At 32.2% G+C, this 20,394-nt stretch overlaps 5 protein-coding genes across 5 annotated transcripts; 1 reads left to right on the top strand and 4 right to left on the bottom strand.

Annotated features, from left to right (window-relative positions):
• Positions 1 to 183: 183 nt before the first annotated feature.
• On the bottom strand, positions 184 to 1,637 carry Tsp_03080 (hypothetical protein). The gene is made up of 7 exons (XM_003379370.1): positions 1,603 to 1,637; positions 1,129 to 1,144; positions 1,046 to 1,096; positions 877 to 951; positions 583 to 617; positions 296 to 390; positions 184 to 206 (listed from the first exon to the last, which is right to left on the bottom strand). Exons 1-7 carry the CDS (start codon positions 1,635 to 1,637, stop codon positions 184 to 186), a joined length of 330 nt encoding a protein of 109 aa, XP_003379418.1.
• A 733-nt stretch (positions 1,638 to 2,370) lies between these two features.
• On the bottom strand, positions 2,371 to 14,425 carry Tsp_03079 (actin-related protein 2). The gene is made up of 25 exons (XM_003379369.1): positions 14,128 to 14,425; positions 13,548 to 13,699; positions 13,211 to 13,382; positions 12,725 to 12,811; positions 12,404 to 12,511; positions 12,162 to 12,337; positions 10,783 to 10,881; positions 10,612 to 10,722; positions 10,332 to 10,547; positions 10,209 to 10,281; positions 9,925 to 10,061; positions 9,707 to 9,856; positions 9,497 to 9,635; positions 9,286 to 9,425; positions 8,349 to 8,711; positions 7,394 to 8,179; positions 6,799 to 6,973; positions 5,347 to 5,399; positions 4,839 to 4,949; positions 4,426 to 4,608; positions 4,234 to 4,367; positions 3,733 to 3,801; positions 3,543 to 3,676; positions 2,723 to 2,898; positions 2,371 to 2,478 (listed from the first exon to the last, which is right to left on the bottom strand). The coding sequence occupies exons 1-25, from the start codon at positions 14,423 to 14,425 to the stop codon at positions 2,371 to 2,373; spliced, it is 4,350 nt and encodes a 1,449-aa protein (XP_003379417.1).
• A 1,048-nt stretch (positions 14,426 to 15,473) lies between these two features.
• Tsp_03078 (cyclin-C) lies at positions 15,474 to 16,340 on the top strand. The gene has a single exon (XM_003379368.1). The coding sequence runs from the start codon at positions 15,474 to 15,476 to the stop codon at positions 16,338 to 16,340; it is 867 nt and encodes a 288-aa protein (XP_003379416.1).
• Positions 16,341 to 16,669: 329 nt separating this feature from the next.
• Tsp_03077 (protein ADRM1) lies at positions 16,670 to 19,344 on the bottom strand. Its single transcript, XM_003379367.1, has 11 exons — positions 19,334 to 19,344; positions 18,478 to 18,680; positions 18,358 to 18,398; positions 17,949 to 18,135; positions 17,779 to 17,883; positions 17,615 to 17,714; positions 17,370 to 17,512; positions 17,277 to 17,309; positions 17,060 to 17,220; positions 16,877 to 16,991; positions 16,670 to 16,821 (listed from the first exon to the last, which is right to left on the bottom strand). Exons 1-11 carry the CDS (start codon positions 19,342 to 19,344, stop codon positions 16,670 to 16,672), a joined length of 1,251 nt encoding a protein of 416 aa, XP_003379415.1.
• Positions 19,345 to 19,555: 211 nt separating this feature from the next.
• Tsp_03076 (hypothetical protein) lies at positions 19,556 to 20,392 on the bottom strand. The gene is given in 5 exon segments (XM_003379366.1): positions 19,556 to 19,616; positions 19,635 to 19,711; positions 19,773 to 19,829; positions 19,937 to 20,012; positions 20,364 to 20,392. The coding sequence occupies 5 exon segments, from the start codon at positions 20,390 to 20,392 to the stop codon at positions 19,556 to 19,558; spliced, it is 300 nt and encodes a 99-aa protein (XP_003379414.1).
• Between the last annotated feature and the right edge of the window lie 2 nt (positions 20,393 to 20,394).

Genomic DNA, 20,394 nt, shown 5'->3' with positions numbered 1-20,394 from the left:
TCCACCTATACTCACTCTCCTCTCCACCTATACTCATACTATTATTATATTACTCACTTATTATTATTACCTGCTCCTCACTTTTACTTATACTAGTGTAGTCATTTCCCTCCATTTCGAATCATTCAAAATGGAGTTGAAAATTAAACCTACCTTTCTTTTAATACTTACCTTTGTGCTTTTCTAATCGTTTGGATGAAAATTATCTGTAACAATAAAATTAACATTAAAGATACTTACCTGGACTTACAAACTATTGACTGCAAAAAATACCTGATGATCACTTGAAGTTAACTACGAGTTTTCAAACAAAGCAACGTGTTCCAAACAATTTTTAGATTCAGTCCCAAACTGTTTCGATTACTTTTCACCAATTGCAAAACAATTCCTCTAAAATTTGTATAATTCATAAAAAAATAAAAAAAAATACTTACCTGAAATTGAAATCTAAATAACCTGATGAAAATAAAAAGTACAAAGTGAAATATGAGAAATGAAAATAAAGCGAAAAGTACAACAACCACATGAAACAATCCATAGAAATAACAGTGCATTTACTTAAAACTTTACATTTTTAGTCACCTCTGTTCAGCTTCACCGGTAAATTTCTCTAAAATCTTAAAATTTACGTATTAAATAAATCACGTAAAGATGAAAAACTGTTTTCTAATTATGTATATAGTGTTTGTCTCCCTGTTATGAGCGTGCAAACAATTCCATCACTGAAACAGTAATTAATGATTAGGAACTAAGCAATGGCATGCCAAACAAACATATTTGGAACAAAACAAAAATTATCATGCACTGCTATCGGTCTTACATTCCTTGTTGCATAGCCAGTTTTTGTGATCATATCGATCACAAATGATGCTGAACATAGTAACAATACAGTACTGCTTGCTTATTTCGATCAGCCTTGTCAGAACAGTAGTGGATGCCTTCTTTACTTATCTGAAATATGAAAAAATTGAAAACATGAATATGAAAAAGAAATTCAATATGAAATCTTAAAATGATTACATTTACCATTTAATTTTCATAATACGTATTTGTAGCATTCATTTTTAAGTGACATGAATATTGAAGCTGACGTCATCTGAAAATAATAAAACACCTATTTGTCTTTACCATATGATAAGAGTATCTGAAAATTTAGAACAACAATAATGATAAAAATTGAGATACCAATTAGTTTCCATTCAGCATATTTGTAAATTCATGCAATTGTCATGCATAGAATATTTGCAACACATTATCAAATATGACTTACCTCTTAATCACTGATGATATTGAAGAAAGGAATTCTAGATGAGTGCATGCATGCTGCCATGGCTAATGATCAAATGACGGACAATGAAGCAAGAAGCATTCTGAAAAGTAGTACAATGGTAAGTAAATTATGCAAATAGAAAACGACTTTGCCTCTGGTGAAAAAACCTAATTTCCGTTAGTATTAGTGAGATTATATAATAGTATTAAATAATTCTATTAAATAGGTCAAATTATTAAGAATTTGTGTATACATTTCGTATTATGCAAAAGTGCTTTAGTATGTAGATTTCCTTAAATCATATAAACACTTCTTAACCTAAATTAATAAACCCTACTTTTATACCACCTCTGGAATGCAATTTCATTTCTTACCGTTTTGTATTTGAAGGAAAATCAATACGTTACTGTATCATGTGAATACAGAATGGTTGTACTGCCACTCCTGCTTGCACAGCTGCGACTGACAGATCTTCAGCTTTAGCCTACCTGGAACGCATACTACAAAATATAAATCAATTTCTCCCACTAATGTTCGTATCTTTTAAGAGGTTACCAAACAGACAATCTGTTTTGATAATAGGAATTTACTTTTTGAACTCTGCTGCAGAGACATTTCCAAAGAAATTCCTACTTGGCAATATTGTGTTGAAATGTAATTATTTTCGCCTAGAATATGTGTTTACCCGAGAGATTTACCTCTTACTTTACAGAATTTACTCAGATAAGCTGAACGTGTACGTCCTCATCCGCCGTTTGACAGCAATTTAACTGTTCAGTTAAATAATTTTATTTAATGTTGCCAATCTCCAAAAACGTTTATGACCAAATAGTTACACGTTTTATTTCACTGCTACTTCTTCATTTACCAATGTTAAATAATAAGAATTTTCTAAAACATTCATAGCCTGCCATCACTGTAGCAGAAATGCGCTATCCATTTCCTGTTTCACTAAATAACCAAGAATTATTAACCTATCAGAGTAAAGGATTTTCAAATTTTTCTTCTAATATACTCCAGTATATTTTTGTTGGTAAAAGATTCAGAATTCTATTTCAAGCATACAAGTAATCTAACCAATATGATGATAGTGATTAAATTCAATGATCCATTATTCTCAAATTGCCTGACACAATTTTATTGGCTAATAGTGCGCCTGGTGGTATGTCGATTCGATCTCCATGGTTGGCAATGATTATCACTGTGCCCTAAAATAGAAATTTCATAAATAAATTCATTAATTAAAATTTCTCCACATTTTACTCTACGTGTATTTACCCTTAATTTAATGCCCTTTCCGAACCACACATCTCCGGACACTGTCAAATGATCACACTCCAAAAGATCCGGAATTCCGGGAAAACGTTTCGTAAAATCTGATACCTAATCAAAGGAAAAAATTGAAAACAATACAAAATGTATACATATATGTATAACAATAATACAATATACCTTCTCAAAACTGGAACCCAACTTCACTAAGGGCACAGGGGAAAATGTACGCTTGTTGCTCAGTATCAAACAACCGTTTGCTAAATCGTACAAATTGCTCTTTACTAATAAAAGATCTTGCGTCTTTTTAACTGGCAAAAATCGACTGCGTGGCACGACGAATCCTTGATTAAAAACTGCATGAACAAAAGTAATTTGAAAAAACTGCTTCACAATGATACCTACTGCTCCTTGGAAATTTTTTATTCCTGCTCCAGCAGCAGTCTCCAATTGTAATACTTCTATACCACTTTCCAGAGTCTGAAGAAATTACGCAGCTCATAAAATGAAAGCATAAATAAGAAATAGAATATAAAAAGCAACTTTAGCGTTCACAATGATTTCCATTTCCATCTTTTTTGAAATAACCAACTCTTTCATTCTTTTCAAATTCACCCACATGTTGTTCGTATTAAAGTACCTATATAATTTTGCATGAGAAAATCTGAAAAACAGAACAAATGAGACAAGCATACTTAAATTTCGTTACAGAATAAAATTCATCCTTGTTGTCTTTCGGAACTTGAGCCAATTCCAACAAGCGCAAAGAACCTTCATAAAAAATTAACGTTCCACCCTAGAAATGGAATCTCAGTGAAGTGAAATAAATGACTGCTGCAACGATTCTGAATATGCCAAACCTTAACATCCGCTCGAGTCTTATCTGTCAACTCCATAACAAATTCATTTCCATTTTCAATTATTGCGTTTAAAATTTCTTTAAAAAACAAATTTATTCAATTAAAATATTTGCATTGTAGAAATGACGTAAAATACTTACTGAGATCTAACGTAGCACCAAGATTGTCAATGTTGGAGACGAAACAATATTCTTTGCCCGACTGAATAAATTTATCCAGCAATCCAGAATTATAAAATGCTTGATAGAAATCTCCATGACCTGGAGGATACCATCTGAAATAAAAGATTACAGCTCCACAGCTCTGTGTAAAAGCAAAATATTTACTTACGATTCTCCATCCATATTGCGCAGTGATGATGAAATTGGCATTAGAGTTTCTTTATTAATGCGTGGATAGCTGAAATTATCTCAATTGAAAGAATGGTTCAGACCAAAATGAAAAATTTTCACAACACTTCAAATCAATAAATTACCATTTAAAAACATTTCAACTTTCATCTAAACTAATACAGAACAATAATTTCAGTTCAAAAATCTTCAATCAAGACTTAGACAATAAACTGATAAATCATGTTTATCATAAATAATTAGTTCGTGGTACATCGGAATACACATTAAACTGTAATACTACAACTACTACTACCAAAACAACAAATGTCATGGATTACCAGCGTAATAAGCACAGTAATTATAAACATTTAGCAAATCAATGCCTTGACAAAATAAAGGCAATTTAGACAAAACACTGCAAATAATAAAAGTGCAAACAATAAAGTGCTTAAACGATAATGATTCGAAGTTATGCTTATAATGCAAAGAAAACACATACCAACTTTGATTGAAGCTGTAGACACAAACCTTGACATTACGATATTTTCGAAGTGCCCGTTTTGTGTCCTGATCTGTATTGAAGCTGTTCATCAACACCAGTGGAATGTCCACATCATGAGTCAAATTCAAGTGCTAAATTTTCGTTAAAAAGGGGTCATTAATAAAAAAAATAACGACCTTAACCACGTACTTCGATTTGCTGCATTGTTAAATCCAAAAATGTCAAATCGTGTCGAACAGGAATCAAACTTTTCGGTCCTTTGCAGCCCATAGTAGTGCCCAGGCCACCGTTCAACTTTACTATTACCATTTTGGACAACATTGATCGTACTTTGTCCATGCTTGGCTCAGTCAAGTCACTGTATGGCTTAATCTAAAAGAAATGAAATAATACTAAAAAACAATAAAAACTGAAGCCAATTTCACACCGTTTCCTCTGGTAAAGGCTTAATTTGATTCCAGTTGACAGTTGGCTTCACCTGCAAAAATCTTGCAAACAGATCTTTGAACCCTGTGAACTGAATTTTCCAATTCTGAAAACAACATTACTACTATTAATAATAATAATAATAATAATAATAGTAAGACAAAAAAGAAAAATACCTCTAAGTCAGATGGCAAAGACGTCTCCAACAAACGATCTAATTCAAATGACATACTATCCATGGTCTCTCGTTTCGTAGCATCCTTCCAATCTTCAGATTTTCTCTCTACCTATAAATAAAAATAATTACAAAAAACAAATTTTACAGAACATTGCATATTTCCTCTGTGCAATAATTAAACTAAACAAAACGTCTGCTTGCTAATAACGTACGAAAATTTGCTTTCCATTCAAAATATAATAAGCAACAAATTTAATCAATTTAGGAAAAGAAAAGCGAGCACATTCAATATTAACAATTATTAATTTTTTTGCATTTATTTCTTAAGTAAAAAGCGAAAAACAAACACTAAACTGCAAGCTAACTATATAAATAAATAAATAAATATATATATATATATATATATATATATATATATATATATATATAACTGAAATGTTCGTATCTTTTAAGAGAAAGAATAGAAGATATTCAAAATAAAACTAATAAAATTTATCATTGTTTACCTTCATAACTAATGCCTTAATGAAACAGTTAAACGAACAACACAATTTTAACACTGAAACAATAAAAAATTAAAACTTTCTTTATAATAAACAGAATTTAAACAAGGTCAGCATGATTAAGCCAATATCAAGTGATACATGTCAGCTACGTTCAACTAAACGACCAAAACTGGCAACTATACCATTCAGACAAACATAACTGACCATAAAAATGAAATTAAAAAAAAACGTAAACTTGCCTCATGTATAGTCGATTTGACTGCCATAATGACAGCTGTCGTTTCAATAATTAAGCTTCAATAACAAGTAAGAATCGACCTTAAAACAAAATGAATAGAAGTCAGAAATTAAAATGATAAAAAAGACTGCAAAAAGTTCAATAACAACCAGTTATCTTAGCAGACGGAATTCGCGTCAATATATTTTATTAAATATACCCTAAACTCACTCAAAGTCAACAGAAAAAAACACGCACAGATAATTACACATTATTAACACTCATCTAAATTAAATCACAAACTGCTTGGATTCTTTTCAAAAAACGCTACCTGCACTGAAAGCTGAACGATAAAACTGCTAACTAGTGCAAGCACGTAGTGCAACCAGTTCACAAACGTAACATTCACCTTATCATGCGGTTTTCTTTTCAAAAACATCAAAAATTAAAATAAATCTAACAATCAATTTCAGGCAACTAACTGAAAAAAATACATTGCTGGCATAATTTCTGGCAATTACACGTAAATAAAGCTGCTATGAAACGAAACTGCATCTCAAAAATAAAAGCATATCCCTGTATCCAAACCCACGCTAGAGATCAGTGCACTCGATGACAACTAACACACTCACGAAATATCACAGAACACGACACGCAATGGTTATAAGAAATTATAAAAACTAATAATAGCGCATAAAACAGTGCAAATTAATCTTGAATTAAGTAACATACCTGATGAAGAATTATGACAAAAACAAGGTTACAGTAATAATTTGAACGTGATTATCTATAATGAAAGTAAAATTTTTTACGTAACTCAACATGTTCCCGTATAATTTGTTGAATAATAATTTAAGTAATATTTAATTCTATTCATACATTACTATTTTTTATCTCTTTAAAGGTATCCAAAAATATATACAAAACAGTGAACAGAAGTAAAAGCATTTTAATATCATATCTGTATTTTAATTGTGTCAAACTGAATGATATTTCTAAATCGGAGATATAAAATATATAGTACTGAATTATCGAATAACATTAGAAAAAGGTCATGCAGAGTTTATGATTGATAATAATAAACAAGCAAAATATATAATTAACGAAATTTGCATCCATTTTTAACAGCATACTATGTATATTATTGTAGTTAGCATGGAATATAAAATTCTTGATATTTATGAACTTTGTCATATAATTTTTTTGTTACAAAACTGATTGATTGATATATTTACTGCAAAAAAAATATTTGAAAAAGTACTTTGCTGATGAATTAAAATTGTCAAAGATCACATGCATCTTCTTTTTGTTGGCAAACAATGGCCTGCGCACCGTAAACAAAATAAGCCATTGTATTCTTTTCTGATAACAGTTCATGACGAAATATAAAACCGCAACGCCGAAGAATGTCTGAAAAAAATGTTGAAAGAATATTAAATATCAGTGAGTTGAAAAATAAATTTTTTGTAAATTTCCATATAAATTCAGATTGAAAACTTGTGATCAACGATGCTGAATACACTTCTCAAATTACACAACAATGCAACACCTTTGAATTGGACTATTTAACGAGAACTCTGATTGCGATCACTTGCAAAAAGAGTTCCGGTAGAAGAAGCTCGCAAGTTGAGTAAGATAAAGAAGATCCCCTATATTCAGCTCTCAGACCTTTTACCAATCATCATGGTAAAAATAAAATTAACTGAAAACAGAAAAATATAGGGAGTAATAATCACTTACCCAACAAATTTACCCATGCCATTTGCAGATATCTTCGTATTCGACATTTTCGAGCAATCGTCCTCGAATGACCCCTTCACAGATGCGTACAGAAGCGGAGTAATTTTTTTCATTTACACTTTCCAGTGTAGCTTTTTGCCCGCGATATGCTCCGTTGACAATTAGAACCGTTCGGTTCAAAGCAGGTATGACCGTCTCCAGATGTTTTTGCTCAACTGTCACCGTAGTGTCTTGATCAGATAGCAGTTGCAAACAAGCGAAACGTTCTTCTTTTACATTTGTTACAACTCCTTTTTCATTGTTCAAACGTTCACCATATCGTTTACTGATTATTTTCACTACAATACCAGGGTGTAGCCAACAGCGGGTACGATTTTTCTTTTCTTTATACATCTCTTCGGCTTCCTTTATCTCGTCTAAAGCACTTTTAGGCCTCGTCACACATTTAGAAGTAGATGGCTTGTCAAACTTTCTATCCGTCGACGATCTGGCAGCATTAGACAAAATTTCAAGGGGCTTTAATTTATCTTTGACCGGAACCATTTTGGGCAATTTGAATTCAATCTTTTGATCGTCTGATTTTTTCAATTCTGAATATGATGCTTCCTCTTCCAATTCACCACTTTCTTTCAATCGTTCTCGAGCTCGTTCTGCCTGTTTCATAATAATATCACGCATCCGTTCCTCATCATCCATATCCATCTTGACTTTTTTCGCCATCTTCTCACGTCGTTCTTCTAACGACCTATCGATATACTGAATAAACCATCCTTTCTCCGTTTGATCTACTTTGCAAATGCCAGTTCTACCGAGGTAGTTGACAAAGCCAGTAAGTGTGAACCAACAAGTCGAATTCATGTGTACATGATTCCGATCCTAAATAACGGAGATTCAACACAAAAAATTAATAAATATTAAATAAGCTAAAATTCAATAATTAAACCTGCATATCATTCATCACCAGATTCAATAAATTAAAGCAATTAATCCACCACAAGTATAACACAAACGCATTATTAAGATAAACAGTATTTAAAAAAATTACCTTAATGTATTCTTGGTAAACGGTGTTGGCTTTTACACGTTTGGTACCAAACTGTCGAGTCAAAATATCCAAAAAACCTTTCTTAAACTCTCCACTATACTGCCCCAAAAATCGACCTGGACTTTCGGCAAATAAAAGCAACTGCCTTTGATGAGATTCCGAGGTCAGGTGACATTTGAAACCATTTTGATCACGACACTGCTTTTGACACATCTGACAAAACCATCGCAACTTTTGCAATCCTTTTGCTTTGATACGATTTGAAATGGCCTTAGGCGTAAACGGCTCGTGTTTAGGCATGCTTAGCAACGTACTCCCCAAATACAAGTATGAAACCACTATTACAGTATATCGGTAAAAATTCTGATCTTCAAGTACAGTTACTTGTAAGAACTTTCTCCTGACTAATCGAATTTAAATCACTCACATATTAATCAAGGAAAACAATTTTTTTGAATATTAAATACTGAACTGTTAACTCAATAGTAGTTTCAACAAAAATAAAGATATCAAAAATTCACTTTAATTAACTGCTTAACAGATTATGATTAAATCAAATCAATTGCTAATTTCAAGTTAATCAAAAAATTTTCAATGCGCTGAATATTCTAAAACTGCCCAAAATAAATGCAGCAATTTTCCCAATCTTACGTGCTTTGCGTTAACAACATTACAAAGAGAATATTATGCGTTCCGGTGAAATTACAGTCGCTTGACATTCTAAGAGCAAACACCAAATTTTTTTCTGACACAGTTAATGCCATGCTCTTTGAAATCCATTCTTGAAACCCAAAAGTCTTCACGATCACGCATCAATTTTGCAAGCAGCGATCCTCCTTCAAACACAACATACTTTCGCCCTGGTGATGCCTCCACTCTTATTTTAAATTTCTAAAATAATTTTTATTAACAGCAAACAGTGAAACACACTGCATACCTGAAATGCTTCTTTGTTTCCTTTCAAAACTCTTTCTAAATACAGCTGTTTTATTTCACGCTCAAATCGACTGGGCAATCCAGCGAACATTGTCGATCCTCCACTTAAAACAATATGCTTGTAAAACTCTGCTCTTGTATCTGAAATTTAAACTTTCCATATAAAATGATCAATTTAAGATTATTTTAAAATGAAAATAAACGCAACGAACCTATATCTGCCGACTGAATAACATTGAACAACAACTCCGAAATTCCACAACATTCTACATCGATCAAATTTGGCTGAAACAAAACTTCAGGAGCTTGAAATCTTTCTGATCCAACTCGAATAACTCTACCATCGGGCAGCTAAAGAAGAGAATTTTTAATTACATCATTTACTACCTTTTGTATGTAATGAAATTTTGTGTACAACATACCGTGTACGGCTTAACTAAAATTACAGTTTCTAATGCCAACTTCACTTCTTGTTCAATATCATAGGCAGTATAACAAAGCTTCTCTTTTATCTGCCGGACAGTCTCGAAATCTGCAGAATGATTGAAAGCATAGCCACGTAATTTAAGCAGCTAAAAAACAATTGGCTATTTTACCAATTATGTTCTTGATGAAATATTAAACTTAAAATATTCAATACCGATACAAGATATGATGTAATGTTTCGTCCTGCTATATCCAAACGTTTTGTCAAATGATTCAGAGCAAATCCTTGATAAACTGGACATATATGTGTGACTCCATCGCCAGAGTCCACAACTACACCAGTCTCTAGACCTAAAAATTGACACGTTTGGGATACGGAAGCTCGGTAGTACATCTTCCATTTATAGAATTCTTTTAATTTCAAAATTTTAAAATATGATTCAAATAAAAAGAAAACAGAATAAAAACTTTTTTTTAATAAATAAATAAATTCATTACCTTGGGCGTAAAGAGTGAGCACAGCTTGTACCGCTACGTAAACACTGTGAAACCCAAATTTTTCAAACATAACCTGAAGAGGGACAAATTTATTAAAGTAAATTAAACCAATTTCAAATGTACCTCGAACATTTTTTCTCTATTTTTAATAGGATTCAAAGGAGCTTCTGTCAAAAGTAGCTTACATTCTGATGGCTGCAAATTTAGACATTCTGGACCAAACGTATAATCCCATACGAGATCCATATCATCCCAATTTCGAACAATACCATTATCCATTGGATAAGAAAGATCAAGCATATGACGAACAGCTGCACATTTACTGCCAATCATAACATCCTAATAACATACAATAAAACAATACATTATGTTACTGTCATATGAAATACTATATAAATATTACCTGCAGTTCTACATCATTAACTTTAATTTTTGAGCGAATAGTTGGTCGCCCAACAACAGAAGGAAAAACGTGCTCCGGAAAGTTTGTACCTGCATATCCACATTTAACAAACTATAAAGAAGGTAAAATTACTAATGCTGCACAAGTCAAAAAAATAACATTATCACGTACACCAGTTCCATTATCAAGTACTATCAATTTTCTTCCAGCACTGTCTACCATTTCTTTTATCCAATAGCTAGCAAAATTTGTCAAAAAGAAGTTTAAATACTGCAATCAGCGAAACCATAAGTTACAAATTTCGTTCAACTGAATAAGTTTAAGAAATTCAATTCAATAGAGTAATTATATCGTAAGGTCAGTTATGACAAAATGAGAAGTAGTCAGCACAAAAAATGTTGGAAAAGACTCATTTCAAAGATTTTCAATTTGAATTACTATTCAAATAGGCTGAAACAAAGTTTTAGATTATTTGAAACAAAATAATCATTGCATTATTTTACTACTAAATGTATTACTTTCGCACTCTAAAAATTTCATACAAATATGTCGTAAAAAACTTATTTAAGGGAACTTTGAAGCATAAAAATATGCAAAATTATTAAAAAAATGAAAGAACAACGTATCAAGTAAAATTGATAATCATTTGATACAGTAACTGAGAATTTCAAGAACAATTTATTTATAATTCTACGTCAAATAATTTTAAATAATAAAAAACAAATAAAAATATTAAGACTTTATTAAAAATACGAAACAAAAAATAATAAAATGTGAATAAAGATTTTCCACACTTTACATGAAATGCATATACATAATAAGTTTTCTTTTGAATGATGTGGTATGGATAATAAATTTTGCAATGAGGAAATTAATTTTCAACATCTATATATACAATTTAAATTAAAACTCATTAAATAATTATATATATGCATTAGTTTGATGATAAGATAATATATATAATGATAAGCAATTGGTGGAGTACAATTCCTATAATGCGAGAGAATTTCAATAATACATACTTTTATAACACTTGAATTTGAACTTGAATTTCAAATAAATCAATTTTCGGTTATAAATTATTATAAGGTATATATATATATGACTTTTAATCATTTTATTACATACATAATGCTGTGTCTGCAATTTATTTTTAATGGAATCATAACTAAAAAGATTAAAGCTTTCAACAATATAACGTTAATTTTAAAATGATGCATTCAGCGAATAATGTCAACTGTATCGCTGTTATTAGATTGTGTTAATGAAGCAGTCCTCGAAGCAAGCCAGACTGGGTAAGACATTTTTTAACATAAAAAATTACAATAATCGCCGAAAAAGTGTATTAAAAATTAATTTTCATCAATAATCTTGCAGTGTTTTATTTCCGCACAACCTTGATTTTCGATTCAATGCAAAATACGTCCAAATTGTTTTGATCTTTAAGCTGACTTTTCAAAACCGCAGTCACCTGTTCAAAAAAATCATCAACGGTGTGGTTTTTTGGTTATTAAATGAAAATACAAGCAAATAAGCAAACAAATACAAACCAGTGGAGTAGATGCTGCAATGGTAACGTTTCGCTGGTATGTTACAGACACTTCTGGGTTCAGAGGGCATTTCAGGCCGTGATCCTTGCAGCCGTTATAATCAGGCACTGCAACGTTGAATGAAATTTTATTTATTTTTGCATAAGACTTCAAAATTAATCGACTAATTCGTTTATCTGAAATGCAGTAAACAGTTCGTTTTCTTTGTAATTCAAACAAATCAGAAAAGCTTTATAATTTACGTGGTACAAAAGTGACATTCGTGCTTATCACGTCTCCCCTCTTTACAATACAAACAGTCGGATCATCGCAAGGGCTGACGGAAACAGATTCTATTGTCGATTGTGACCCTAAAATACGAGAAATAACATAAAAACAAGAATTGTTTTTTGTAAATTGTGAATAAATAAATAAATAAATAATGAACAAATAGAACAATTAATCACTTACCGCAGTCTGTAAAGTTAATCTGAATTGATCGCACAACAGAACAAATGATCAAAAAAATAAAAAACTGAAATAAACGTCCTTGCATTTTGAAAATTTCGAAAATTAACACAAACCGTTTCGATGAAAGTGTTCATACTGAACATTCAGTTCCAATTTTCCCAGTAATGTCAAACCAACATTTGCATAAGTGATAATTATTCCTGAAGCCAAATACATATAATATGGTTAACGGTAACGTTACGAACTGCTATGCCGTTGTACTCTACTATGTTAAAGCAAAGAAAATATCTGATGAATCATCATTTATTTAAAATAGCAAAAAATTACAAAAACATCAATCACCAGAATAAGACATTTACGATTGCAAATCAATTCACACCGGCTACGTATGCTCACAAACTTTATCTTGACTTGAGTGAAATATATTCAAAAAATGAGTTCAGAAATTAGTAATTTAGCAAATGCATATTTCATCCAGACCAAATAATCAACTTTTATCCACCTTTTGTCACGACAAAACTCGATATATTATGTAAATAACAGAGGAACATCATCATCCTGCTCCAAAATATTCTGAGGCGTTGCGGTAACGTCTACACCAGCCATCTTCAAAGCATCTTCTTTAATACGACGCTCTTCTTTTCTTTTTTTCTGGACTTTTTTTAATCGGTAAAAATCTTCTCTTTCTCGTTCATCCAGTTCAGAAAGTATATATTGCAATGTACTTTCAATTCGCGGGATAATCACTAAAATATGATAAATGTTCGATTGCTGTAAAAATTTAATGATGCATAATCAAATGATAAAAAAACTCTCATACATAATAAATAACAGGTAAAAGGAAATAAAATACTAATTAACGTGAAAATTCACAACAATAACATAAATATTAAAAAATCAATAAAAATAAAAATTACCAAACTCAATGGCATTTACTCGACGATTTGTCACTTTAATCGCTTCATCAAGTGAAATGAAACAAGTTTGCAGAGTAGCCAGTTCGACAAGCAATTCCACAGCTTTGTTATAGCTCTTCTTCATTTTCGCTATATTGGCGCCGCCTTTTCCCAAGCCAGTCAAATCATAGGCTGTGAAATAATGAAAAATCACATAAATTCCATCTTTAGCACCGCTTATACTTATTACTGGCTATATAGCATAGTGCCAAGAGAATAATCTCAAAATTGTTGCCAAATACATAACCACAAAAATATCAAAAATTTTACATTTATTAAAGTTCAATAAACAATTTAATTCATATAATTCACAGCATGCACTGAGGAAACTGAAAATAATACCTGCTTTTCACTATTTCATGAACTAATAGCAAAATTGATTTTATCTTCTAAAATTCATAGAATCTAGAATCAGCTGATAATCAATAAGCAAAACAGAAGCACGCCAACAGAACAACATAAAAAGCTAAGTTTTTAAAGCAGATTTAATAATTCGCTTAATATCATTTCAGTAAGCAATTATTTTCATAAAAAGCAAAACATTCGCAATATTCACTTACGATCAGGCCCATCTTGAAAGTACTCAAATATCGGCAACGTGACGCCAGCAACATTGTCTTTTTGAAGCTTTACTTTGACTTGAGCTTTTCCAATATTTTGTAAAACAGTATGACTGAAATCTCCAGCGGTAAATTTCGCCTCTGCCAATGAAAAGGACGCTTCTTTCATGACTTCTCCCATTAATACTTTATTTTGTATGATACGATGAAGTATTTGGCGAAAACGGATATTCAATGCATCAGCTTTTTTCTTCAACAAGCTGTGCCCCTTTTGAGCTCCTTTCAGACGAGCTTTCATCAGAGTTTGGGCCCTAAATCAACGAAAACAAATAACTAATGCAACAAACGCAAAAAACAATGAAACTTGCATTCTAGATGGAAACACTGCAATTCGATCATCTTTAGACATCTTCAGTTCGTATTTGTTGCGCAATGGAACAAACAAATATGATTCAGTCTATAAATGAGCATGCAATTTTTGTTGAATACTGAATAAAACAATAATAACAATTTTCATTATTTTCACTGGGAATATGCAACCTTGCAATGCAATACAAAGTGAGAAATATTGTAAATTGTGTAAAGCACTGCAGAAAATAGAGGTCAATTTGCAGTAAAAATAATATAATATGACAACGGATGTACAGTTTGCGAACTAGTCACTATTCACAGACAGGTTGCAATAACATGATTTACTACGGTTTAAATTATATGTGCAACTATCACAAACGCTCTATTTTGTAACACATCGTTAAAATGTACAGCATTAAAACAGCGCGATACAATGTCAACAGTCAACTGCATATTGAACGAAAAATGTTAAAAGTGAAAACTTTGAGATAAAAAAAGTTCGAGTCATAAGTTCAGCATACGCTGCAAAAGATTTTATAAACCGCTTAGTGTAAGCGTAGGAAACGGCACTACATTTCTGGTCACCATTTTAGAATAAACATCGTACGTTAGCTTCCAATAGATGAAAGTGAAATGAAAAGAACAAACTAATTAACAACAATGCAAAGCCTAAAATACTGACATACACAATCCCACAAAAGTTGAAACTTATCATGCACGTGTAAAATAATCTGTCGGAACATTACAGTATGCACTAGCCCACAAATTTAATCTTAATTTTCAAATTACTGTATTAAAAGCTGTGCATGGTAATTTCAGGCCGTTTGTTAGTTGGATTTTATTTATTTTAAGCTGTTGTAGTAATTTTGTTTCCTAGTACGTTTTTATGTTTTTTGAATTTTCCTAACTTTTGCTGATGTTTTTATGAACTCTGCTTTTTACATTTATCCCATGGGCACTGAGTCATGATGATGTTCATATAGTTGGATCTTGTTATGGCAGGAAACTTTTGGAGAAGTTCCCATTATCAGCAATGGTTATTGGACAGACAGGAAAACTTGTACGAGCGTTCAGCTGATCTGAAATTCTTGTCAGAAGAAGAATATCAGAAACTGTTCATATTTTTCTGCAATTTAATCCAAACGTTAGGGGAGCAGTTGAAAGTGAAACAACAAGTAATCGCTACTGCTATTGTGTATTTTCGACGTTTCTATGTCCGCAATTCTTTGAAATCAATCGATCCACTGTTGCTTGCACCAACAAGCATTTACCTAGCTTCCAAGGTGGAAGAATTCGGCGCCATTTCTCAGTCAAAACTAGTTGCTACATGTCAAACACTCATAAAAAGTCGTTACAGTTACGTCTATCCGCAAGATTTTCCTTATCGGTTGAATCACATTCACGAGGCGGAATTCTTCTTATTGGAAATGATGGACTGTTGCCTTATTGTCTATCATCCGTACAGACCACTGGTACAGCTAATGCAAGACATATCCCAAGATGAGGCTGTCATTTCCACCGCGTGGAAAGTTCTCAATGACAGCTACCGTTCGGATGTCTGCTTGCTTTTCCCACCCTATCAGATTGCTCTTGCCTGCTTACACATAGCTTTCGTACTGCTCGGTAAAGACATGAACAACTGGTTTGCCGAGATTTCGGTCGATACGGATCGCATTTTCGAAATAGAAAAGCAAATATTTGCCATGTATAGTTTGTGGAAAACGTTTGACGAAAAAAAAGAAATTGTACCTTTGCTGCAAAAGGTTCCAAAGCCGAAAACGCAGCCTTCCAGACCACCTTCCGCTGCTGACAACGCGACAACCTTAGACAATGCGAACACTGCTGCTCTAACTGGTTCGTGAAATGATTTTACATTTGTTAAAATTAGCTTATCAAAGAAAGCGTAAATGAATTTTCCTTTGTTTTCAAAGCAAGTCTTCGCCGTATTTGTAGTGACTTTGTGTAAAAAGTTCTGCAAATTGGACTCAAGTGTTTGTATTTAAAAGTCCGAATTGCATAGCACAGGTGGAATTTATAAAATTCCATCTAAAAAATTCTCAAATACACTTTTTTGTACGGAAACATTAAACTAGTTTAATAATAAATGTTACAAAATTTCATATAATTCTTTTAACATCCAATGAATTCATTAAAAGCTATTTAATAATAAAGAAAAAAAAGAGTCTTTCAGTTAATCTAGATCCATATCGTCATCTTTGCTATCCTTTTTCTGTTGTTCCTCATCAGTCGACATCGAAGGGCTTTCAGTATTCTTCTTGTCTTTGTTATCTGCCTTTGATTTTTTAGCATCTTGCTCCATACTAGAGAACACCGCAATAATGTCTGCAACACAAAAAGTGAAATTTTAAAGATCTGCTTCTGGCTAAAAACGGACAACCGCATCGCCAACCTCCTTTTTGACAACCCCTTATCACTGATTCTGGAAAGCGAAACTGCTCGAAAACAGGCGCCAAATGTCCAGCCTGTAACGCTTTGGAAAAAACTCGCAAACACTGTTTAAAGATAATTTAAAAAGAAAAAATGAATAATAAAATTAGTCATCCGCACTGTTTAAGCAGACCTGGATGAACTGCGGCGATCTCAACGTAGTTTCGATTTCATTGTAATTCTTCTCACATTCTTTAGGAATATGTTCGCACAGTCGTTCGACATACTGCTTTTTGGACAAAATTTTAGAAAGTGCCTTTGGTGTAAAAACAGTGTCTAAGTTAATCGGTTGCGCTGCAATAAAGCTGCACATAGCAAAATAAACAAACAAACAAAACACAAATAAGAACCTCGAGCTCCGGTATTATAGGTAGTAGCATTGCCTGAAAAAAATTTTGTTTTTAATTAATGAAATCATTAGAAACAAAGAAGCAGTCAAAAACCTGAAAGCGAACTAAAAATGCTGCGCAAATCTTCAACTTTGATCTGTGCTGTACCTTCACCTGCTGCTTTTTTGATTTGATTACCTTGCGTCGAAGATGCAGATTCCTTTCCTTGTGTACTTTCAATTGGCTGTTCAGAGGCACTAAAGTAAAAATTAATCAAAAAACGTTACAAATTATTTAACATAATTAATTGCTGAAATTTGGCTTCTGCAAATATCGAGAAAATCTTATCAAAAGCATACTCTATCATGCTGTGATCGTCTTCAATCATTGGCAAAAAAGGAGCATTCAAGCTTTCCAAGCCAGACTGATCTAAAACCTGTGAACCACTACCCATCAAATCTAAATGAATACGATCTGATATACAGAAACAAAGGACAACAATGTGTTCAAATCCATCATTTACTGAGCAATTCGACAAGCTGACTTTGATTTATGCCACTCAGTGAACTTTGCCAATCCATACGCTCTTCTGCCGAAGTAGCTGCACCAGAAATGCCTGTCTTTTTCTCTTAAAAATTTTTTAACGAATAATAATTTTAATAAAAAAATAAAAATTATAAGAATAATGCATACTTCCTCCACGTCTAGCGCTGCTCAAGTTTAGCAACTGATTCATAAATCCAAGATGATCTGTCAATTCGTGAAGTCCTCCCGCAGAACGGCCGCCTTCACCTCGACGATTGGATCCTAATGCAGGTGGATTGTTCAACAACTCGTTCACACGACGACAATACTCTTCATCTCTGTTGGACTGTGGTTCCTGAAAGGCATGCATGCAATGCATAAAAAATTAATGTAAAACGTGTCCCATTAAAAGCAGAAAAAAAGTCTGCTCTTTTTATTGATAACGATAACAATCTGTTACAACAACTGTCTGCATTAGCAAAGATGCTTAATTGTCACTCAAAACCTAAAAATTTTTCCCTACCTGCATCCAAAAAAACATTCTTCGGTTAGAATTTTTGAATTTCAACAAAAACACACGTCCACTGTTACACTGAGGAACTGGTACAAATTCCACATCTTCAGGAAATAATATTAAATCCTGAAACAGTCGCAGGAAGTTAGTTCACAATAGAACAAGACAAACAACAAATAAAACTTGCATCTTCCACAACTCCCGTAGTGCGATCTTTCCAACAGAAATGCATCAAGGAATCTTCCGACTGATGCACATAAACAAGACCTTTCCTATGATCTGGATAAACAGTAGTGCCACGAAGCTGCATTTTGCCGGCACGAAACTCAATCAAAAATGGTGAACTCTGCTCACGGCGGTTGGAAAATAAAGCCATAGAAAGTTCTCTTAAAATAAAAATGAGAACAACATTGAGAATCAACTAGGATAAGTTGTAGTATATTTTTACTTTATTAATAATTAAATGAATGAAAACATTTTCAAGCGAAAAATTACCTAAATTCAGAATAACAGAAACACCAAAGATTCCATTTTTATACGATATACTTCAAAAAATTAAAAAGAGATACATCAATCAAAGATATCTGAAAACCTTTCCCAACTGATCAATCAATAATGAAATATGATGGCAATTTTCATTCATGAACATATTTCACCATGTTATGTCATCAAATGAGCACTGCATATATTTAAAAAATAAGAACAAATAAATTAATTAAACTCACTGAATATTCGACTTAACGTACAGAGCAACGAAAAAAAGACAAATACACACAGAAAGATATCAATATACAGTAATTACTGCAAAAATAATGAAAATGAAGTTCTAATTTAATACTGTAATTGAAACTGCTCATCATTGTATTTAGAGACTTCTACTGCAAGCGGTGCTCAAAAATCATGATATATCGTTATTAAGATGCAAAATTTTTGAAAAAGCATTATTCAATTACCTTAACAAAGCACATCTTTCAATTCAATACATCTGGCATTTGTTTCAATAAGTAATTGTTGATATATAGGTGGAAAATTTAATTACTTTACAATCATTTAATCTAACTGTAGTTTTTACTACTTTACTTGTAACGTCTTAACTCAAACTGTAGTTATGCACATTTCTTATTATTCATTACACAATACATGCGCTGTTCATTTACGAACTGAGGGCAGTCAATTCCACCCTTTTAGAAAAAAAGGTTCATTATTTTGTAAATTCAAATTCATTAGCAATATAAGTTTAATATGATTCGATGTAGATGTTCTATCGTGTACTGTACTGATTGGTGCACAACGGCGTGTGAGGACAAGTATTATTCAAATTTCTGAAACGTTGCTAAAACTTTTGCATATTGCACTTTTCAAAAATACAGTCTAGTACGCTTGGAACAAGAATATCGTTTGCTCTTGTCGCACGATGCTGCAGAAATTGAATAAAGCAAAACATTTGCGCAAGCTGCATTTCATGCAACTTAATCAACCCGTTCAAATTTAACCATTTCCAAAAACAATGTGCAGTCATCTCGCTTTATCACGCTCTACATTATTAAATATGCTTTGAAAATGTTTAATATTTGCATGTTGCCTGATATATGTACATATGGAAAAAAATTCCAAAAATATTAAACGTACTGAAGAACATTACTTGCATGTACATTCGCAAATTGGAGATTAATTTACCATTATAAATTTGTTTCAAATTGGTATTCCGTTCAACGAAGCTATAAATAAACAAAAATACAATAAGCAGAAAATTGTATTTGCCGCACGTTAACAGAACCAGTTACAAGCCACTACAGAAAAAAAGAAAATATGTGATCGCGAACAAAGATCGCGATTGGAAAAAAAGTTTTCAATGCGTACATGTGGGTTCATAATTTTGCTCTTCTGAAAAAACAGATAAAAGACAAAACTTGTCAATGTCAATTTACACATACAGATAATAAATGAATAAATAAACTTATACTATGCTAAATTTAAACATGAAGGCGAGTTCTAAATTAGACAACCATTGTAAAATAGAATGTGGAAAACATAATAAACTAACCGACCGACTGATCGAAAGAAAAAACCGAATAAAACAGCTCTGAATGGAATTCATTT

This window comes from Trichinella spiralis (assembly GCF_000181795.1).
Source record: "Trichinella spiralis strain ISS 195 chromosome Unknown Scfld2, whole genome shotgun sequence".
Classification (NCBI taxonomy): Eukaryota; Metazoa; Nematoda; class Enoplea; order Trichinellida; family Trichinellidae; genus Trichinella; species Trichinella spiralis.
The sequence above is the reverse complement of the archived record's forward strand: the minus strand, read 5'-3'. Positions and strand labels throughout refer to the sequence as shown.